This window comes from Amblyraja radiata, chromosome 17 (assembly GCF_010909765.2).
Source record: "Amblyraja radiata isolate CabotCenter1 chromosome 17, sAmbRad1.1.pri, whole genome shotgun sequence".
In the NCBI taxonomy this organism is placed as follows: Eukaryota; Metazoa; Chordata; class Chondrichthyes; order Rajiformes; family Rajidae; genus Amblyraja; species Amblyraja radiata.
Genome location: NC_045972.1, coordinates 39489584 through 39513753, shown reverse-complemented (window position 1 = coordinate 39513753; position 24170 = coordinate 39489584). Strand labels below are relative to the sequence as shown.

The 24170-nt window shown below is 41.0% G+C and overlaps 1 protein-coding gene across 1 annotated transcript; it reads right to left on the bottom strand.

The window, feature by feature from the left end:
- Nucleotides 1-291: 291 nt before the first annotated feature.
- On the bottom strand, nt 292-21990 carry acd (ACD shelterin complex subunit and telomerase recruitment factor). The gene is made up of 13 exons (XM_033036272.1): nt 21661-21990; nt 18834-18958; nt 17511-17601; nt 15163-15242; nt 15027-15071; nt 14029-14072; nt 12854-13020; nt 11879-11960; nt 11083-11163; nt 10412-10492; nt 7027-8033; nt 3442-3521; nt 292-943 (listed from the first exon to the last, which is right to left on the bottom strand). Exons 1-13 carry the CDS (start codon nt 21766-21768, stop codon nt 883-885), a joined length of 2052 nt encoding a protein of 683 aa, XP_032892163.1. The 5' UTR covers nt 21769-21990; the 3' UTR covers nt 292-882.
- Between the last annotated feature and the right edge of the window lie 2180 nt (nt 21991-24170).

The window sequence follows — 24170 nt, the reverse complement described above, 5'->3', positions numbered from 1 at the left end:
CTTTCATGCTGCTTTCCGTCTGCAGGTACTGGTCTCAGGAAGACACCATGCAATACAAAGTTTTTAAAATCTCACCCGATTTCAAGTCCCTTTATGATCTTGCAAGTTCCCACATTTGTAAACTCTTTGTAAAACTTTGAAAGATTTCCCAAGATAGGGTTTTTCCAAACCTAATTACTCAGTAGGGGCATTTTGGGATTTGGTGAGCATGTTTGTTAACAAATGTATATTAGATTTCATCACATAAACTTGTCAAAAAGTTTAGATTTTTAAAAATTAAAAAGACCCACGTTGAAGAAAAATATCATATTTTTATTTACTAGCCAAAGAACAATAAAGATTCCTTTCCAAATGTTACACATATAGGAAAAAATGCAACTCTGAATTGGAGTTGGAGTGAAACTCATGTCAATCAAGAGATTAATATAGAAAAATAGGTAATAATCCCTTCATTACAATAATAATACTTCAGTGAAGGCTAATTATTCCCCTACAAAATTCCCCTATAGAAACTTAATGATTGTTTTTGTCAAGAGCAAGGTGGTTCTCTGATGTCTCCAAATCTTTTGATCTTCCAGCACAAGCATGGTAGTTTCCTGTTCAAAGCCAAAGGTGCCTTCAGTCAACAGAAGGAGCAGCCAAGATCAGCCCATGATAATGGTATCATTCCTGTTTTTCCACTCCTGCTTTGCCGGTCTAATAACTACTACATACCATAGTACCTATAAATAAACCATCTTGGTATTCAGCAGTATTAAGGGTAATGCAGTTTCAAGATGAACTACCATTGAAAACACACGAAAGCAGCATTAAAATGTGTTGAAATGCTTTGAAAGAATTCCAGCCGTAGTTAATTGCCTGTCAGTAAAGAGCAGCAGTCAGTCATGTGTCAAACTTGTTCGAGAGATATGAAACTGCCCAATTTAATAGGTCACTCGAAACCCTGAAAATACAAAGACTTAGATTAGTAAGTAAGTAATTTTTATTTATATAGCACTTTTAAATCAAATCACGTTGAAGCCAAAGTTCTTCACAGAGAAAAAAAATTAGATTACCATACATCATATAAAATGAAAAAAGAAAAGAAAAGACAATACACTATAGGTTTCAACATGAACGTTTGACTATTCCATTCTTCTTTACAATTCAAGTAAATGGTACAGCTCCCGTGATTCCTCGCCTGCAAGTCTTACTGATGAAGAAAACATATTCCCTCCAACAGCAGTACCTATGCTCATCTAGTAAATGTTTTCTAAAATGTGGACCCTGTGCTATTCTGTTCCAATTATCCTTGAAATGCCACTTCAAGACGTACATCATTTATACAATGGTGTGTCTTATCATTTCTGCCATTGAGCTTAAGATATCTGCTACCATTTTACTTATGTTAATTGTTTCATGTTTTGATTCCCGAATACAGTGAAATGTCTCCAGCTTTTGCCCCATCAACCTCTCCACGTTCATTTCAGGCTCAGACCAATGATAAAAGCTTGCGATACCTGCTCATTCTGGCACTCTTCTCAAATCCAGATCTAATGATACATTTCAAATGTGTCTCCACCATTCCAAATTGGTTATTTACGGTTTTATGGTTATTTATTGTTTATTCTCGCTACTTTTATTGGTTATTCAGTCGCGAACTCAACATCTCCAATGCTCTCTGCATCTGTCCCTCACCCAGATTTTATTGATTTACATTCTTACCTATATCCATATCAAAGTCCACATCTTCCCAAAAATGAATTTTACATACCTCCAAGGTGATGTCAAGGTATTTCTGTAATTTAATCCCAACTCTACATCCCTGTGTAAATCCTGCCCTTTTCCAGTATTATTTTTATTTTTATCATATCTATCATATAAGTATTAGTTTTATCATCAACTCTATCTGTTGATGACAGTCAGGCTTTAACCTCCAGACTCTCACACTCTGGACCCTTCTCCACCTTGTTATTTCCTTCCTTACATTTGATGAGGCTTCCGGTTATTTTATTTTATTTCTTTATGATTAAGAAAGAACTGCAGATGCTGGAAAAATCGAAGGTAATACTGGAGAAACTCAGCGGGCGAGGCCAAAGAAGGGTCTCGACCCGAAACGTCACCTATTCCTTCGTTCCTTAGATGCTGCCTCACCCGTTGAGTTTCTCCAGCGTTTTTGTCTACCTTCTATTTACTTTCTTGATCAGCATTCTATAATACTGTTGTTTTCTAAACTTGAAAAGCACCAAAGTAATACAGCTTTTGCTAACACACTGATCAGAATGCAGAAGCTAGAGACTCATGTGCGATAATAATAATAATAATAAATTTTATATTTAATGGGCGCCTTTCATACAAAATCTCAAGGACACCTTACATAGTAATCGGAATAAAAACATATAATCGGAGTAAAACAAGTAATTAAAGACATCACAATGACACAAATTAAAAACAGAATTCAATCCAAAAACAGAAAATCAAAAACACAGTGTGAAGAGAGAGCAGCGGCAACCAATTCGTGCCAAGATGAAGAGTCATTCTTTCCAGAAGTCGTCCCTATTGAACTCCACAGGGGTAAAATTATGAGGCAAAGTAAGTAGGTATTGAAAAAATAATGCATAAAAAGGAATCTATAGTTTTCCTTTCCTTAATTGCTAAAAATAGACCCAAGGAATTTCAATAAAACGGCAACTCTATTATTAAATGGGTAAGCTTATCAAAGGGGTTGAGAATTCCCCCAATCTCTGTGTGAATAAGACTCCTGGATCTAAAAGGAGAGTAAACGCAGAAAATTACCACATTAAATAGTTTGTTCAAGAAGGAACTGCAGATGCTGGAAAATCGAAGGTAGACAAAAATGCTGGAGAAACTCAGCAGGATAGGCAGCATCTCTGGGGAAAAGGTATAGGTGACCTTTTGGGTCAAGACCCTTCTCTGAAGACCTGAAATGTCACCCATTCTTGCTCTCCAGGGAAGCTGCTTGTCCCGTTGAGTTTCTCCAGCATTTTATGTCTATCTTGCCAAAATGGTTGTTTGTGCAGCTGTTTGTGTACACTGCAATTGGACTAACCCAAAGACCATTATGGGCAGCACAATTGGGATGCTAATGGTGCCAGTGCCTCACAGCATCAGCGACTCCTGACATTGGGTGCTGTCTGTGTGGAGTTTGCATGTTCTCCCTATGACTGTGTAGGCATCCTCTGGCACTCCAAAGATGTGCAGATCAGTAGGTTAAATGGCCGCTGTAAATTGTCCTTTAGGTGTAGGAGAGTGTAGAAACTGGGGGATGACAATATGGGCTTAATATAGAATTAGAGTAACTGAACGGTTGATAGTACATTCTCTGTGGGCCAAAAAGTCTATGTTTGTGTCATTAATCTGTATGACAACATTTAAAGTATTTGTGGAAACACTTGAGAGAGACATCTTTAAAAAACAGACATGTGATTTCAGTGAACAGACCTTATAGAGTTTACTTGAGCAATCAGTTCGGCAGTAGGTGCTGGGTAGCTGTATAAAAATCTGGTTCCATCAGGATGTCTCTGCAAAAGTCACAAAGAAATTTGATTCACAGCAAACAAGAAACCCGAAACCTTACAGAAATTTCTGTTGTGACTCATTTACTTCACAATCATGCCTCCTCATCCAACTGTAAGGCAAACCTGGTCGCAATAGAAATAATTAGCTCTTCTTAAGCAATATTATTATTAAACTATGTTTAATACATGCATGTTTGACACGAGTATTTTGTCCTCTAATGATAGCACAGTTTCAATATTGAATGACAGAACTGCTTCCAGACTTGGTGAAAATTAACAGAGTTCTTAAGCTGCATTCGTTTTTGTGGAAACTTGGGTGAAATGTTTCTGTCACAGCCATTGTCTGTGGAAGTTTGATTTATTTCAGGATGATTACACTAATCCTTTGCTTTCACGTGGTGAGTGACATCAAAACCACTTTGCCACATAGCCTGGCCTCCTAGCATAATGCCCACGACACAATTAGATGTACCTGGTTCTGATCATATTGGATGTCACCTCCAATAAAACACTCAGATTCGGTCAATTATCCAGCTCAGGAGAACATGCTTTGTTTTCCGACCCATATTTGGCATTTCATTCTTAGAAATATAGAAAACAGGTGCAGGAAACATAGAAAATAGGTGCAGGAGTAGGCCATTCGGCCCTTCGAGCCTGCACCACCATTCAATATGATCATGGCTGATCATCCAACTCAGTATCCTGTACCTGCCTTCTCTCCATACCCCCTGATCCCTTTAGCCACAAGGGCCACATCTAACTCCCTCTTAAATATAGCCAATGAACTGGCCTCAACTACTTTCTGTGGCAGAGAATTCCAGAGATTAGGCCATTCGGCCCTTCGAGCCAGCACCGCCATTCAATATGATCATGACTGATCATCCAAAATTAGTACCCCGTTCCAGCTTTTTCCCCATATCCCTTGATTCCATTAGCCCTCAGAGCTAAATCTAACTCTCTCTTGAAAATATCCAGTGAATTGGCCTCCACTGCCTTCACCAGAGAATTCCACAGATTCACAACTCTCTGGGTGAAAAAGTTTTTCCTTATCTCAGTCCTAAACGGCCTACCCTTATACTTAAACGGTGACCCCTGATTCTGGACTCCCCCAACATGGGAACATTTTTCCAGCATTTAGCCTGTTCAATCCCTTGAGACCATTATATGTTTCTATAAGATATCCTCTCATCCTTCTAAATTCCAGTGAATACAAGCCCAGTCGACCCATTCTTTCATCCTCTGTCAGTCATCCCGGGAATTAACCTCTGCTGCACTACCTCAATAGCAATAATGTCCTTCCTCAAATTAGGAGACCAAACCTGCACAGAATACTCCAGGTGTGGTCTCACCAGTGTTCAGTACAATTGCAGTAGAACCTCCTTGCTCATAAACTCAAATCCTCTCTCAATGAAGGCCAATTAGCTTTAATTAACTTTCTTTACTGCCTGCTGTACCTGCATGCTTACTTTCAGTGACTGATATACAAGCACACCCAGGTCTTGTTGCACCTCCCCATTTTTCTAATCTGACACCATTCATATAATAATCTGCCTTCCTGTTCTTGCCACCAAAGTGGATAACCTCACATTTATTCAGATTATACTACATCTGCCATGCATCTGCCCACTCACCCAACCTATCCAAGTTATCCTGCAGCCTCATAGCATCCTCCTCGCAGCTCACTCTGCCACCCAGCTATGTGCCATCCGTAAACTTGGAGATATTACATTTAACTCCCTCGTCTAAATCGTTAACATATATTGTAAATAACTGGGGTCCCAGCACCGAGTCTTGTAGCACCCCATTAGTCACTGCCTGACATTCTGAAAAGGACCCATTAATTCCTGCTCTTTGCTTCCTGTCTGCCAACCAGTTCTCTATCCATGTCAATAGCAATAATGTCCTTCCTCAAATTAGGAGACCAAAACTGCACACAATACTCCAGGTGTGGTCTCACCAGGGCCCTGTACAACTGCAATACGATCTCCTTGCTCCTACCCCCAATACCATGCGCTCTAATTTTACAACACTAATCTCTTGTGTGGGACCTTGTCAAAGGCTTTTTGAAAGTCCAGATACACCACACCCACTGGCACTCCCTTATCCATTTTACTTGTTACACCCTCAAAAAGTTCCAGAAGATTAGTCAAGCATGATTTCCCCTTCATAAATCCATGCTGACTTTGACCGATCCTATCACTGCTATCCAAATGCGCTACTATTACATCTTTAATACTCGACTCAAGCATCTTCCCCAATACCGATACAAGGTTAACTGGTCTATATTTCTACGTTTTCCCTCGCTCTCCTTTCTTTAAACGTGGAGTTACAATGGCTACCATCTAGTCCACAGGAACTGATCCAGAGTCTATAGAACATTGGAAAATTATCACCAATGCATCCACGATTTCTAGAACCACCTAGAGTACTCTGGGATGCAGACCATCAGGCCCTGGGGATTTATCTACCTTCAATCCCAACAGATTACCTAACACCGTTTCCTGACCAATGTGGATTCCCTTCAGTTCCTCCCTCCAACTAGATCCTCGGCCCCTCTAGTATTTCTGGGAGATTGTTTGTGTCTTCCTTAGTGAAGACAGAACCAAAGTTCTTGTTTATCTGATCTGCCATTTCCTTGTTTCCCCATTATAAATTCACCTGTTTCTAACAGTAAGGGACCTACATTTGTCTTCACTAATCTTTACCTCTGCACATATCTATAGAAACTCTGGCCTCTGGCCAATTTATATGCCTCTTCCTGGATTTAACACTATCCTTAATTTCCCTCGTTTGCCACGGTTGAGCCGCCTTCCTCGTTTTATTTATTCGCCAGACAGGGACGAACAATTTTTGTAGTTCATCCACGTGATCCATAAATCTTTGCCATTGCATCTCCACCGTCAACCCTTTAAGTATCATTTGCCAGTCTATCCTAGCCAATTCCCGTCATACCATCAAAGTCTCCTTTCTTGAAGTTCAGGACCGTGTCACTCTCCCTCTTAATGCAGAATTCCACCATATTATTGATATCTTGATAGCTCTCATAATGTTTGAGAATGTTATATTTATGGCAATAGTCAGGTTGGGTGAGGGGGGATAAGTACGATGGCTGCAGGTAGTTCTGATACATGCAACAGTTGTCTTGTGTTACAGAAAATCATGCTATAATAACTAACTTGCCAATGGGGAAGAAGGAGTTAGAGGCTAGAGTTTCAGACTCAAAATCCCCAAATTATAACAAGCACGAGTGTAATTGCGGTAAACCAAAGTACATTTAGTAAAAGGCTCAGTGCACATAAACTGCCTAAAACCTGCACCACACATGCAATCTAAACTGGGCCAATTTGTGAAAGCAATCAGCATGTTCAGAGAACATTTGGTAACCCAACCACAGAACTTAGAAGCATTTTAAATGGCAATTTGAAATATTACATTGGAATTCCAAGAATCAAATAATTCTGTAAAAATTGATTCTCAGATTCCGGTTACCATTTTTTGAAGAACTTACCCGAGGCTCATTTTCATGATGTTGATGTAAAGCATGCATCCTTATATCCTCAGTGTGCTGCCGATTTGGAATAGCTGTTGATGTTTGACCGTTACAATTTTGAACTTGTTGAGATGGGCTCTTGGAAACAAAATCTAACTTTTTATACTTTGTTGACTCTACTGCCATTTTGTTTCCTGGCAAATTGTTCAAAGCAATATCTTTAGGCATTTTATTCATTCTACCTTTTTTCTTTCGTAAAAACTCTTCGTGTCCAGTAACGTTACCCATTTCGCAAACATCGTTAGCAATTTCTTCACAATGCTCTCTATCAATGATTGCTTCATCACTGCTTAAGTTCCTGGAGTTCTCATCCTCTATTTCGACCCTCGCCTGTGTCCAGGAAGCTCCTTGATAAACACTTTTTCCGTCCATTTGATCTTCTGCATCCACAATCTGCCTTTTCCTTTTTGAAGCTCTTGTGATCTCATAGAGTTCTTCACCTCTGGGATCCAAATGTTTTTCCGTCTCCAGTATATTATTTCTAGTTACTGTTGCATCATCATATGCTGCCATGCTCAGTTTCAATTGCCCTCCATTTATCATGGCTGACATAGGGGTTAAGTTTTTGAATGAGCTCACACAATTCAAGCCACTGGAAGTAACTGATGAACCTGATAAAGGGCAGAGGTTTTTAGACAAATCATAATTAGTAGCACTAGTGGAGTTTGTAGATGTCTCTCCGTTGTCCTCCTTGAGCACCGTGGCATTTATTCTGTTCCTTCCATTCTCCGTGGCTGGTGAGCGCAAACGGCCTTTTGCACATTGCACTTCCGAACGTTGGGACTCATCTGTATATAACACCACCGATTTGTCTAGATCATCCTGTGTGCCGATGTCTGGAAGCTGGAGCCTCTCAGATAGCTCACTGCAAGCAGGTACGTCGACCAACATGGAGCAAAGGGCATGACTTTTCTCACCGTGCTTCTTACACAATTCTGAAGAACAGGTACATGAAATACAAGTTTCTGGAATTAAACAAATAATCGGTTACATTAATTGAGCTGCTTTATTACATTTACAGGTTGAAAACAGCAATCTCAGACCCTTCTCTTCAACTTTATTATTAACTTACGTCTGTTTGTAATGGAAATAACAATGCCATCCCTGGAGTACAACATATTAAACTGACATATCAACACAGACAGTTTCCATCTGCAAAGGTATTTATAAACAAAATGTACAAGAGTACAATTTCAAAAAAAGTGTCTAAAATTACATTTCTTTTTTTAATTTTTTTTAAATGTTATTTATTAGAAGTACATTACAATAATACAAGCCAAATATAACTTAATACATGTCTTTTACCACTTCATTTTTTAAGCTTTAAAAAGAGAGAAAGGTAAAGAAAGTGAGATAGAATCGTGAGTGTGTGAAAGAGTGATCAAGAAAAAAGACCCTTAGGCACGAAGAGTTAGAGAAAAAAGTTAAGAAGTAAGCCATAGAAAAGAAAAAAGAGAAAAAGAAACAAAAGCTATGTTAAAAGTAGAAAACAGAGCTGGAAGGGATATACCAACTTCATATTTTTCCTCCCCCCTCACCAGGTCCTGAAACCATTTCTTTTCAGAGTTCTGTTGCACCTTATACTTGTAGTAAGTCGAGAAATGCAGACCAAGTCTTTTGGAAGTGGTCTGATTTGCCTGCTAGAAGGAGTCTCATATCTTCCAGGTGTAATGCTGCCTGACCTGCTGAGTTACTCCTGCAATTTGTGCCCTTTTATGTATTTACCAGGTTCTGCAGTTCTTTGTTTGTAAGGCCAAGGGACTGAACCATCATAATAAAGTATTAAAATATTTTCTGTTGTTCCCCACACAAACAAATTACCCATTCGTACCATTTCCTAAAGTCACTGAATCTTGTGCCAATCTACCAATACTCACTGTTTTGTTCAAGAAGGAACTGCAGATGCTGGAAGATCAAAGGTACACAAAATTGCTGGAGAAACTCAGCGGGTGCAGCAGCATCTATGGAGCGAAGGAAATAGGCGACGTTTCGGGCCGAAACCCTTCTTCAGACTGATGGGGGGTGGGGGGGGGGGAGAAGGAAGGAAAAAGGGGAGGAGGAGGAGCCCGAGGGCGGGCGGGTGGGAGGGTGGGAGGAGACAGCTAGAGGGTTAAGGAAAGGGGGGAGACAGCAAGGACTAGCAAAATTGGGAGAATTCAATGTTAATGCCATCCGGACGCAAGGTCCCCAGGCGGAATATGAGGTGCTGTTCCTCCAATTTCCGCTGGTGCTCACTCTGGCAATGGAGGAGACCCAGGACAGAGAGGTCGGATTGGGAATGGGAGGGGGAGTTGAAGTGCTGAGCCACCGGGAGGTCAGGTTGGTTATTGCGGACTGAGCGGAGGTGTTCACTCCTCTGATCTGTTAGCTACACAGCTTGAAAATTATTTAACATGGAACCTGAATTTCAGTTCTGACAAGTAGCTTGGCAAGAGAATAGCAGAGTCGAAAGTGCAAGTTATACCCAAAAGATACTCTCATCCTTTGATTAAAGTTCTCTTGGTGTCCTAGCAAAATGTATCTCTCAGCCAAGTGCACTGGACCATGTTTGTACAGTTCATCTATTCCTTTACATATGTCTGCTCATCTGTTAGTGAATCCAAATATTAAAATACAGAAATTTTCAATGTATATATTCCTTTCCATCTTTCCACTACTTATTTAGCAAAACTTTCCCCAGAAAGCTTGTGAAGGTGCCAGGGAATCCCAGGAAGAGCGGGCAAACATCGATAGAAAATATTCCCTCAAACAGCTGGGAGAATTTTTAAGCAAAAACATAATTTAACTGAACTACAAGGAGCTTTCATGATAACAGTACAATTTTCAGTATTGACAATATTGGGTCAGACCATATTTTCATAAGACATAGCAGAATTAGGCAATTCAGCCCAATATGTCTACTCTGCCATCCAATCACGGCTGATCTATTTTCCACTCAACCCCAATTTCTCTTGCCTTCTCTCCGTAACCTTTGACACCCGTACTAATCTAGAACCCATCAATCTTCGCTTTCAAAATACCCAATGACCAAGCCTCCACCACTATCTGTGGCAATGAATCCCACAGATTCACCACCCTCTGGCTAAAGAAATTCCTCCTCTAAGTATCTTAGATCTTGATCTTTCAAGTCGATTTCAAAGTGCAAACATCTGTAAGAACAACGCCCTGGTTGCCCACAGGAATTCACACTCCCCTTTGTATACTAAATGCTTCCTGATTAGCAAAGAAAAACACAATTAAAATCCGATTGTGCTGCAGAGGAAGGTGGAGTAAATAGCCAATTATTTTTCAAAGCAGTTTCTGAAAATCTGAAACGTTTGATCAACCAAAGCATATTACTCACCCCCTGAAGATGGAATTCCACCAAGGGAGACAGGTGACACCATATTCCAAGGATTCTGCGTAGATGGATCCTCCTGCTCTTCTGCAACGCACATTACAATTAATTTTATTTATTTGTTTTATGGGGTTACCTTAAAGTATTAATTGGGGTATGGGGTAAAATAATTATTGCAAGACTGAAGTTATGGGAAACGGTTAAAGTTGAGGTACTTGGAACAGACACGTTCATGCAGAAGTGTTTAAATTTGCCACTACCTCTATAAAGTTTGGTTTTCCTCTTTCCGTAGTGAATAATTTACTGCCATGGGGCGGCACATGGCGCTGTGGTAGAATTGTTGCCTTACACCACCAGAGTCCCGGGTTCGGTCTATGGGTACTGTCTGTACGGTGTTTGTGGGTTTTCCCCGGAAGCTCCGGTTTCCTCCCACACTCCAAAGACGTACAGGTTTGTAGGTTAACTGGCTTGGTAAAATTGTAAATTGTCCCTAGTGCGTGTAGGATAGTGTTAATGCGTGGGAATCGTTAGTCGCCGTGGACTTGGTGAGCCGAAGGGCCTGTTTCCACGCTGTATCTCTAAACTAAAACTAAGCCTGCTGCTGGCCCTCAAACTCCTGTTAAATGCATTAAATTGGAATTTCCAAAAGCGGATGCGCTTCCTACACGTAAACATACCTGCAATATCTGTGAATGTACCAATGCAGCTGTGATAGTCAGATTCTGGATCTTCCGTGCACACAAAATCATCCTTCCATTCTAATGATGAAAAATAAGTGTTTTCCAATAGCTTGTAACAACATTTTGCATTCTTATTTATTTTAAACTTTACAAAAGTTAAAAAAAGTGAGGCAAGAAGAATCTAATAGCGTGAAGATTCAAATCGGTGTCAAAAAAAGTGATTGCATTTGAACGTGATCCCGCCGCCAGTCATATCTTTCCGCTCCCATGCCTGTCCACTTTCCATAGAGATCACTCTTTCCCGCAACTCCTGGTTCACTCATCTCGTCCCAGCCAACACGCCTCCTCCCCATGTACTTTCCCCCGCAACCACAGTAGATGTAACATCGGTCCCTACACCTCCTCACTCGCCTCCATCCAGGGACACCAGCGGCCCTTCCTGGTGAGACAGAGACCACGTGCACCTCCTCAAACCTCATCTACTGCATACTCCCCAGGTGGCCTCCTTTACATCTTGCACTCTGTCCAACAAGACTAGTAGGTTAATCATTTTGTTTAACTAAAAATCATAACTCCCAAACAAATGAATTTCATTTTTTCCTCCATTGATGGTGCTTTATCTCCAGTAATGGCATAAAACTCTACACAGAATTTGCCACCATGGCAATTTTGTTTGTAATTGAGGGAAAAAAATACCCCAACACGGCAATATATTTTAAATAACAATTACATAAAGACTTGATCATTCAATTAGTGGAATAATAAAATTTAGCATAATGCTTGGCTTGCTCACCTTTTATATTATTTAGGGCTTTCTCCTGATCAGAAGAAATCATCAACATTGCTTCAGGAACAGTGAAAATGTTTCTCTTGTCCTATTAAAAACAGCAAAAATTAAAATTATGATTAAATATGTTCTTCACTAGTTAGTTTGAAACAGATTAAATTAGAAACACAGTATTGAAATGGGACCCTTAGCCCACTGAGTCCTCACTGACCACCGATCACCCGATGACACTAGTTCTATTTTATACACTTCCTCATCCACTTTCTACACATCAGGGGCAATTTGCAAAGGCCAATTAACTTACAAAACTACACATTTTTAGGACGGAGGAGGCGCTGGAGCAGCTGGAGGTAACCCATGCAGTCACGTGAAAACTCCACACAGACAGCACCCAAGGTCGGATCGAACCCAGATCTATGGCGCTGCAAAGCAGCAGCTCTACCACCATGCCGCTCTTGCCCAATCACATGATATAAATTATATTTTCCAGTTCTTACCAAATATTCAACATTTCTCCCTTGAATAGTGGTCAATTCGTGTAGCAATTAGATGTTGTAATATCATCTTAACAAACATTTCTCAAGCATCCTTCATTTTTAATGCCCGATTTGCTGTATAAATCATCTGCTCTCCCAGCATTCTAAAATTGTCTATATTCTAAAATTAATTATTAATAAAGTTCTAGTTTGCGACTATGGACAGATGAATAATTGTATTGTCCAGGTACATGTTGAAGTTGACATATTTTTTTAATATATAACTGAGCTACAGCATGCAGATGAGAAATAAAAGGCAGCAAGCATCTCATTTGAAAGCCTCACTCCAAGTGTTCTTGAAAAATCTGTATTCTATCAACTCACAACAAACATGAAAGTTTCAGTCAAAGTTTTATTATTTACTAAAAAGCCTGACAAATTCTAATACTTCACAGACACAACACAACAAAAGCAAATAGTAGAGAACAAAAATAAACTCCTTTACCATATTTTGTCTTCTCATGGTTTTCCATCCTGTAGTTTGATTTTCTGAATGTGATGTGGATGCTGTAACTTTAGACGCAAGTGGATCAAGGCAGAGTTCTGCAGCATGTTTTAACACATTAACTTCATCTTCCACTGCTGCATTAATCATATTTGATAAACTGAGATCTAAAAATTAAAACATAAAGGACAATTTTGTCATAATTGTACCAATAAAAATACTAATTCCAGATTTGTCAGTCTACAGTGCCCTCCATGTGTCCCAAACATTATGGTGCCTTGAAATGGGACTATGTATAAACACTGCTGTAATTTCTACATAGTGAAACCGAAATGTATAAAAATGGGCTTAATTAAAATCTGACAATGTGCACTTTAACCACATGTGATTTTTTTTTTTCTATTACAGATCTCAAATTGTGGAGTACAGAGGCAAATAAATAAATGATGGGTCTTTGTCCCAAACATAATGGAGGACACTGTATTTATGAAGGTATCATGAAGCATGAAGGTCCAAAATAACGTTTGATTGGAAATTGCTTGGAAACACTGGCATTTTAATGCTGAACTGACAGCATGTCTCATCCTTAGTGCTTCCTTTCAAGATTCCCACCCAAACGCAATGTCACAAATTTGCTGGCATGTTCTTGCTGATAACTACTCTACGATCTTCATGGAGTCCACTGCCAGAATGAAAATTTGCTGCAATGTCTCGACAGTTGTGCTGTCAAAGGAACAGTAGATTTGTTGAATAAAATAAATAAGAACGTTGAGGATTTAGGTAATTACGAGGCAATTTATATTTCTTTGAATTAAAAGCTTCTTTAAGTGTTATTATATAAATTAAAAATAGAATTACAGTTAAAACATGTTGTTTAGAGGTTTGATATTGTTTTAAATTTGTTTAATTATTTCCTGATTGGTGACAGTTTTATCAACTTTTTTTAATAGGGCCAGTCAGCCAACTCAAGGGATGGCTTTGCCTGCCGTCAAAGTTTTTGCAGATCTGTTAGTTTAAACCTGTTGCCTGAAGCTATAGCCAGGCCATTGTGTGACACAACATCATTTCGAGGGTAGGCTACATATTTAAAAATTAAACTTTAGAAAGACGCATCTTAGCAATTATGAAAATGTGATAGAATATACAGCAAGAATAAAAATCAAGCAGAACTTTACCGGTAAATGTCTTCTCTTGGGTGACTGTGTTATTTAAGTGATTTCTGTAAAATTTCAAGAATATTGAGTTACAATTCATCCACAATTTTACTTTTCTTTTACATTGTTTTAATTGTTTGTAGTCAATGCAAAACATGATTTTAAATGAAACAAGAAACAGGCTAAATCTCAAACAGACTAGCTGGAGTTCAGCAATATTAGTTGCCCTTAAATTATCAGATTCTCCCTATTCAAGTTTCTTCCAAATTCAAGGACAATCACATTTAATACAAGTTCCACAGAATTAACACAAGATTGCACAGACATCATTTATCCTGTAATTTTCCCAATTTTCCTTTGGGAAAGTGAGTTACTTATTATTCTTGTCTCAGATTACTTGAGACCAATGGGTTTCCATTTTTAAATGTACACTATCGCAAAGTACACTGAAATATTAGTGTGCATGACTGGCTCACATCCTCTGACTAGGACATCAATAAAATCATAGAAACATAGAAAATAGGTGCAGGAGTAGGCCATTTGGCCCTTTGAGCCATCACCACCATTCATTATGATCATGGCTGATCATCCAAAATCAGTACCCCGTTCCTGCTTTCTCCCCATATCCCTTGGGATACCCCATAGCCCATAGCCCAGTACCCCATAGCCCTAACTCACTCTTGAAAACCATTTGATTTTTGTTCTAAATCAGGAAAAATTTCCTGAGTTGTGGGAAAAGAATCCTAAAGAAAATGTTAATGTTACTCATCCTAACCGTAGGTTGAATAAATGAAAACTTCAGCAACTCAAGGCAACAAACGGTTTAGTTAATTTCTTAGGTACACAAAATTGCTGGGGAAACTCAGCGGGTGCAGCAGCATCTATGGATCGAAGGAAATAGGCGACGTTTCGGGCCGAAACCCTTCTTCAGACAGTTCCACAGTCTACACAATTCAAGGAAAGCTTACAAGCTTAAAAAACATTGACAAGCTTAAAAAATAATGTAAAGTAACACCTACTCCCAGAGTTCTCTTAACTTCTTCAGCACAGCAAGGTCCATGTTACTGAAATTCAAAATAATTTCAAAGTTTAGCTATTTAGCAAACTTATAAAATCAATAAATATAATGCTCCATATAGTTGGAATACTTCCTACCAGGAACATGCATCAGCAAAACCCATGTCTCCTGGCAAAATCTTCAAATCCTGAACCACGAGATAAAATTCACAATCCCTCTGAAGAAAAGAAAAATATAGAATAAGCATTGTTAGTAATTGTATACAATTGTAGATAACATTGCAGGATCTAATGGGTAGTATAATCCCTGAATGCCTTATCCACTCATACAGAATAATGGACCGGAGTACTTTCAATCTGCAACAAATTCAGTGCCAGAGAACAGTTCTATTTTGTGTGATATTCCTCATAACGCAGTTAAAACAGCCTTTTATGATCACTTCTCCTCACTATCTACCCATTCAACGTTGAGAAAGTCATTAGATACAGCCCCCTATCTTCTTCCTGCGAATGGAACATAAACCAAAGGAACAGTTAGATCTCAAGCCAGGTGTTGAGCAGTCAGGTTGTTGTCTCTGTGTCAATGTCTGCCAGGCTCTGAGCTCCATTTGGTGGATGGTAGAGCGGGCACTAAAACATGGTTGTGTGCTTTATCCCTTGGCCACACAATCATGGGTGTACAGGGAGTAGACCAAGTACAGCGTTTGAGTTCAGTTTATTGTCACGTGCACCGAGGTACAGTAAATAGCTTTCATTGCGAGCTAACCAGTCAGCGGAAATACAATACATGATTACAATTGAGCCATTCACAGTGCACAGATACATGGTAAAGGGAATAACTGGGATAATGTTTAGTGCAAGATAAAACCAGTAAAGTCTGATCAAAGATAGTCCAAGGGTCTCCAATGAGGTAGACAGGAGTTCAGTACTGGCCTCTGATTGTGGTAGGATGGTTCAGATAACTGATAATAGCTGGGAAGAAACTGTCCCCGAATCTGAAGGTGTACGTTTTCACACTTCTATACCTTTTGCTCGATGGGAGAAAAGAGAGTGGCCAGGGTGCGATTCATCCTTGATTATGCTGGTGGCCTTGTCGAGGCAACGTGAGGTATAAATGGAGTTTACAGAAGGGAGTTTGGTTTATATGATGGTCTGGGTTGGGCATTACTTGCTGTCTTGGATAGAGCCATTCCCAAACTATGCTGTGATGCATCCCAATAAAATGCTTTCTAAGGGGCATCTGAAGTTGACAAGAGCTGTTGGGGACATGCTTCTGAGGAAGTAGAGTCGTTGGGGGGGGGGGGGGGGGTTTCTTGCCCATTGCTTCAATATGGGTGGTCCAGAAGAAGTTGTTGGTGATATTTACTGCTAGGAATTTGAAGCTTTCAACCATCTCTACTTAGGTGCCGCTAATGCAAGCCAGGGTGTGTGTACCGCTTCGCTTCCTGAAGTTCCTATCTCCTTTGTCTTGCTGACATTGAAAGAAAAGTTTAAGAAGGAACTGCAGATGCTGGAAAATCGAAGGTAGACAAAAGTGCTGGAGAAACTCAGCGGGTGCAGCAGCATCTATGGAGCGACGGAAATAGGCAAAGTTTCGTACCAAAATCCTTCTTCAGACTCTGAATAGTCCATTCGCAATAGTCCACAGACTTTGACACCATTTTACAGTCTATTGTTTATTGTCACATGTACCGAGGTTCAGTGAAAAGCTTTTTGTTGCATGCTAACCAGTCTGCAGAAAGACAATACATGATTACAATCGTGCCATCCACTGTGTACATGATAAGGGAATAACATTTAGTGCAAGGTAAAGCCAGCAAAGTCTGATCAAGGACAGTCCGAGGGTCATCAAAGAGGTAGATAGTGGTTCAGCACTGCTCTCTGATTATGGTAGGATGATTCGGTCGCCCGAGCTGGGAAGAAACTGTCCCCAAGGATGTCTGTCACCTTGGCCTCTCCCTTCTCTCTCTTACCTTCCAGGATAAGAAACAGGAGCTTGGACTTCTAGACTTAAGTGCAGCTTCTTCCCCACTCCAATCCGATTAATGCAATAATCACCTCTCAGACCCTGTTCAGTGCTGTCATTTACATTTACTCTAAACTCTACCTCATTTGACTGTATTCAAGGGGAAGATCCATAGATAATTGGATTACAGTTTTTAGAAGAAACCATGGGTTATGAGTAAAGAATTTATGATGATCAAAATAGGCTTAGACGGCAGGATAGCCTACTCCTGTTTTGTAAGCTTCAACATATTAAACATCACTTAGGGGCACTTATTATGTTAAAGGCATCTTAAATATATGTTTTTGCACTTACTTCCAAAACCTCCCTGTTAATTAAAATGTGTATTTTGCTTTAATAATCAATGGATATACCCATGAAATAAAACATTCAACCAATTTAAAACATGCCATTAACATAATTCAGTACCAAACCCAAAATCAACCTAAGAAAATTCAGTAAAATATCAAAAATCACTTACCAATTCAAGCTCCAATCTGACCTGAATATTGAATTTTTTCAAAATAACAACTTTATTTTTGAGTTGACTGAGTGTATAGTTCTCCTCCTCCCTAAAAGTTAATAGAAATAAATGCAGCTGACTTTTGACAAACATTTACAGACTTTTGTCAAGGTATATTCAATGAGCTGCATTGTTTGACAGACAATTCACAAAGAAGATTTCTCTATTAATGTGTTTGAGTTTAGTTTATTGTCACGTGTACTGACCAGCCAGTGGAAATGCAATACATGATTACAATCGTGCCATCCACCGTGTTCAGATACATGATAAAGGAAATAATGGAAGGGAGGTTAGTTTGTGTGATGGTCTGGGCTGCATCTAGAATGCCCTGCAATTTCTTGCAGTCTTGGATGGTGCTGTTCCCAAACCATGCTGTGATGCATCCCGATAAAATGCTTTCTAAACATCCAAAAGCACCATCATATCTTGAGTGGTGATTATTGTCATAGACGTTGTATCCAAACAAAAGTTAGGATACCGTCAGATTCACCTCTACCCCATTGTTATCTATTGAACTGGTGAACTACAATGCTGAGAACAATATTTTGCACTCTCTACCTTCCCCTTTGCTTTATCTATTGTTCTTGAGCTTGGCTTGATTGTATTGGGCCTGTCCCACTGCGGGGACCTTATTTGCGAGTTTAGAAGAGTTTAAAAAAGTGTCATGGTCTTGTTGTATCGCTGAAGTAGAACACCTCCTACGACCTCCTTCGACTATGTAGAGAACCTCCTTCGACTATGTAGAAGACCTCCTTCGATAGTGGAGAGTGAAGACACCCACTTTCGACTATCTTCGACTATACTAATATTATCTACGACTACCTTCGACTACCTTTGATTACCTTCTACTACCTTTGATTACCTTTGACTGCCTTCGATTGCCATGCCAACCTACCACGATCTACTTAAACTAAACCCACGAGTAAAAAAAATATCGATTTTTCCCATGCCGACCAATTTTTACTCGCGGACATGAAGGAGAGTTACATTGACCTCCTAGGACCATGTGTCGACCATGCTGCGAGTTTGCGCAAACTCTTCTAAACTCGCAAATTAGGTCCCTACAGTGGGACAGGCCCTTATTTATGTTTAGTAACATTTGATTTGATTAGATAGCATGCTTTTTTATTTATTTCAAATGCGTTCTAACAGGGAGAAAGATAGTTAAACTGGTTTCTGGATACCTCTATATGACCATGTGTCAAGAATTTCCTCTTCTCAGGAATATCAAAAATGTAACTTACTACATAAAATTTAGATTTATTACTTGTAATCACTTACTGTTGCATGTTATTCCCAGCTTCTTCTGTCAGAACAGCTTTAATCCTGTATTTTAAATCTGATATATATACAACAGCAGCAGATTGATATCCAGCTTCTTTAATCCAGTTCTCCAGTGGAACAAGCTGCAAAGAAAACCCTCATTTAAACATTCTAAAAATTCACATGTTAATAACAAAACTGACATTTTTTTAAAGAACAATGACATCTTCTCAAACAATCTTAACTAACCTTGACTAATCTCTAGAAGTGGACTACATTGTCAAATAACTGCAGAAATATAACAAAGACTACTAAATTTCAGTTAATTTGTTTTATTATTCAATTTCAAAATAAATCCTATCCAATTACTTAGCACCTTTAGTTCAGTTTTTACATTTTACTTTAGACCTACAGCATGGAAACAGGACCTTTGGCCCAACTAATCCACACCAACCATTAATCAGCAGTTAACACAAGTTCCACGTTATCCTATCTTTCCACCACCTTCATACGCATTAGAGGCATTTTTATAAAAAAAGAGGCCAATTAACCGACAAACTGGCATGTCTTTCGGATGTGGGTGGAAACCCACATGGTTAAACGGGAGCACCTCAAGGCTGCGTGCTCAGCCCCCTGCTGTACTCACTCTATACTCATGACTGCGTAGCCAGTCACAGTGCGAACTCCATCATCAAGTTCGCCGACGACACCACTGTTGTGGGGCGTATCACTGATGGGGATGAGTCAGAGTACAGAAGAGAGATCGAGCAACTGTCCATATGGTGCCAGCGCAATAACCTGGCCCTCAACACCAGCAAAACCAAGGAACTGATTGTGGACTTTGGAAGGAGTAGGAGTGGGACCCACAGCCCCATCTATATCAACGGGTCGATGGTTGAAAGGGTCAAGAGCTTCAAATTCCTGGGCGTGCACATCTCTGAAGATCTCTCCTGGTCCGAGAACACTAATGCAATTATCAAGAAAGCTCATCAGCGCCTCTACTTCCTGAGAAGATTACGGAGAGTCGGTTTGTCAAGGAAGACTCTCTCTAACTTCTACAGGTGCACAGTAGAGAGCATGCTGACCGGTTGCATCGTGGCTTGGTTCAGCAATTTGAGCGCCCTGGAGAGGAAAAGACTACAAAAAGTAGTAAACACTGCCCAGTCCATCATCGGCTCTGACCTTCCTTCCATCAAGGGGATTTATCGTAGTCGCTGCCTCAAAAAGGCTGGCAGCATCATCAAAGACCCACACCATCCTGGCAACACACTCATCTCCCTGCTACCTTCAGGTAGAAGGTACAGGAGCCTGAAGACTGCAACAACCAGGTTCAGGAATAGCTACTTCTCCACAGCCATCAGGCTATTAAACCTGGCTCAGACAAAACTCTGATTATTAATAACCCATTTTCTGTTATTTGCACTTTATCAGTTTATTTATTCATGTGTGTATATATTTATATTATGGTATATGGACACACTAATCTGTTTTGTAGTAAATGCCTACTATGTTCTGTGTGCTGAAGCAAAGCAAGAATTTCATTGTCCTATACAGGGACACATGACAATAAACTCACTTGAACACTTGAACTTGAACTACAGGAAAAATGTAACCACGTGCAACCATGTAAAAATGTGCAAACTCCACACAGATAGCACCCAGGATCAAACCCGGGTCTCTGGCACTGCGAGGCAGCATCTCTCAGGCCACTGCAGGAAATGTACATTATTTACTTCTATTTCTGTCATGACATGATTATAAAACAATATACTTATCCGCACATTTGCACATATCAATAATACATCTCATAGTATCTCAAGCATTATCTGTGAAAATAGCATGACAGAACCCAAACTGTTCACTCACGCAGGTCAATGTGCCGAAACATTGCTGTTTGTCATATTCATATGCTGAGAGAATGGAATGGCTGGGCTTGTATACTCTGGAGTTTAGAAGGATGAGAGGGTATCTTATTGAAACATATAAGATTATTAAGAGTTTGGACGCGTTAGAGGCAGGAAACATGTTCCCGATGTTGGGGGAGTCCAGAACCAGGGGCCACAGTTTAAGAATAAGGGGTAAGCCATTTAGAACGGAGACGAGGAATCACTTTTTCTCACGGAGAGTTGTGAGTCTGTGGAATTCTCTGCCTCAGAGGGCGGTGGAGACCGGTTCTCTGGATACTTTCAAGAGAGCTAGATAGGGTTCTTAAAGATAGCAGAGTCAGGGGATATGGGGAGAAGGCAGGAACGGGGTACTGATTGGGGATGATCAGCTATGATCACATTGAATAGCATTGCTGGCTCGAAGGGCCGAATGGCCTACTCCTGCACCTATTGTCTATTGAAACATAGCTAGGTGCACAAATATATGCAAAAATTAATTAAATATGACTGTCATTCTCCAGTCATTCACCTGCAACTCCAGCTCATCAACTTGCATACTTATTTGTGACTCCACAAACCGAAGGAAATAGATCAGCTCAGAAAGTAAGCTCTCGACAAGTTTTATTTTACTTCACCTCAAAAGATTTCTCAGTGTACAATTCTTTAAAATCTTTTGCAACACTGAGGAACCTTTATGACCACAGAATGAGCAGCTTGAATGAAGCTAGGCAGCAGGATTTGTCACTGAAGATCTCACCAGTCTGGAGAGTACAAAAGATTGAAATAAAACACAAACATATTAATCTATGTTTATGGGTTTTTTTCCCCAATCTTTTGTACTATCCAGACTGGTGAGAATCTTCAGTGACAAATCCTGCTGCCTAGCTTCATTCAAGAGCTGCCCATTCTGTACTGCGGCCACTATGAGGGTCTCCCCCCTGCACACATTGACTGCTCACCTCTGTCACCTGAACCGGGGCCGACTTGTACCAACTCTCGGCGGTTCCCTGCTGCAGCAACAGCTCCGCGATCCAGGGCCTGTGGGCACGCTGGATGTGGGATGTCATGTTCAGGTGCACTGGGACGACACGCACAATATCATCGTCATCCGAGCACCGGGGCCTCCCGAGCGCCGAGACCGTCCGAGCGGCCGCTTGGCGCCACCAGGCCCCTGGGCCCAAAGATGCGAGTGCCCGCCCCGGCCGGCCCGCCCACCCGCGGTAATCCGCATGCGCATTAGCGACCCCACACACCGAGGCGGTTGAGCGGCTCAGAGAGTAAGCACAATGTGGACAAGTTTTATTTCACTTTGCTTCCAAAGTTTCCTCAGATTACAAAATATTTTAAATAATCTACACATATTAACTCATACAGGGTAGAGAAAAGTGCTGGAGAAACTCAGCGGGTGCGAAGGAAATAGGCGACGTTTCGGGCCGAGACCCAGTTCTTCAGACCAAAGATTATAGAAACATAGAAACATAGAAATTAGGTGCAGGAGTAGGCCATTCGGCCCTTCGAGCCTGCACCACCATTCAATATGATCATGGCTGATCATCCAACTCAGTATCCCGTACCTGCCTTCTCTCCATACCCTCTGATCCCCTTAGCCACAAGGGCCACATCTAACTCCCTCTTAAATATAGCCAATGAACTGGCCTCGACTACCCTCTGTGGCAGGGAGTTCCAGAGATTCACCACTCTCTGTGTGAAAAAAGTTCTTCTCATCTCGGTTTTAAAGGATTTCCCCCTTATCCTTAAGCTGTGACCCCTTGTCCTGGACTTCCCCAACATCGGGAGCAATCTTCCTGCATCTAGCCTGTCCAACCCCTTAAGAATTTTGTAAGTTTCTATAAGATCCCCTCTCAATCTCCTAAATTCTAGAGAGTATAAACCAAGTCTATCCAGTCTTTCTTCATAAGACAGTCCTGACATCCCAGGAATCAGTCTGGTGAACCTTCTCTGCACTCCCTCTATGGCAATAATGTCCTTCCTCAGATTTGGAGACCAAAACTGTACGCAATACTCCAGGTGTGGTCTCACCAAGACCCTGTACAACTGCAGTAGAACCTCCCTGCTCCTATACTCAAATCCTTTTGCTATGAAAGCTAACATACCATTCGCTTTCTTCACTGCCTGCTGCACCTGCATGCCCACTTTCAATGACTGGTGTACCATGACACCCAGGTCTCGCTGCATCTCCCCTTTTCCTATTATAGAAGGACCCAAGCAGTCGTTCCAGGTGCGACAAAGGTTCACCTGCATCTCCACCAACCTCATCTACTGCATCCGCTGCTCTAGATGTCAGCTGATTTACATCGGGGAGGCTAAGCGGAGGTTGGGCGATCGTTTCGCCGAGCAGTCCGCAATAATAATAATAATAATACATTTTATTTATGGGCGCCTTTCAAGAGTCTCAAGGACACCTTACAAAAATTGAGCATGTATAGGAAAAACATGTAAGGGGAATGAAATAAATAGTAGAGACATGACTAGTACACAAAGTAAAGACAGAATTCAATACAAAACACAGCATGAGGCAATTAATGCACAGATGAAAAGGGACGGGGACGTGGGGCTAAGGATAGGCAGAGGTGAAGAGATGGGTCTTGAGGCGGGACTGGAAGATGGGGAGGGACACGGAATTGCGGATCAGTTGGGGGAGGGAGTTCCAGAGCCTGGGAGCTGCCCTGGAGAAGGCTCTGTCCCCAAAACTGCGGAGGTTGGACTTGTGGATGGAGAGGAGACCAGCTGATGTGGATCTGAGGGACCGTGAGGGTTGGTAGGGGGAGAGGAGGTCAATGAGATATGTGGGGGCCAGATGGTGGAGGGCTTTGTAGGTGAGGACCAGGATTTTGTAGGTGATCCGGTGGGAGACGGGAAGCCAGTGAAGTTTTTTGAGGACTGGAGTGATGTGATGCCAGGATTTGGTGTGGGTGATGAGTCGGGCGGCTGCGTTCTGGACCAGTTGGAGTCGGTTGATGTAGGTGGAGCTGATGCCAAGGAGAAGTGAGTTGCAATAGTCCAGTCGGGAGGAGATGAAGGCATGGATGAGTCTTTCAGCAGCAGGCGGTGTGAGAGAGGGTCTGAGTTTGGCGATGTTGCGGAGATGAAAGAAGGAGGTTTTAATGACATGGCGGATGTGAGGCTCAAGGGAGAGGGTGGAATCAAAGATCACGCCAAGGTTGCGGGCCTGGGGAGATGGGGAGACAGTGGTGCCGTCGATGGTGAGAGTGGGGTTATTGATTTTGCTAAGTGTGGCTTTGGAGCCTATGAGGAGAAATTCTGTCTTATCGCTGTTGAGTTTGAGGAAATTATGTTGCATCCAGGTTTTTATTGCTGACAAACAGGAGTTGATATGGGAGAGGGGGGGGTTGTGGGGGGATTTGGTGCCAAGGTAAATCTGGGTGTCATCAGCGTAACAGTGGAAGTCCAGATTGAAGTGGCGGAGTATCTGACCAAGGGGGAGGAT

Coding starts and splice junctions, on each gene's coding strand:
- acd (XM_033036272.1), bottom strand. CDS start 21,768: ATGACATCCCACATCCAGCGTGCCCACAGGCCCTGGATCGCGGAGCTG. Junction 15,243..17,510: donor TCAGATTGGAGCTTGAATTG/GTAAGTGATTTT, acceptor TCTTTTCTTCAG/AGGGATTGTGAATTTTATCT. Junction 11,961..12,853: donor CCATGAGAAGACAAAATATG/GTAAAGGAGTTT, acceptor TGTTTTTAATAG/GACAAGAGAAACATTTTCAC.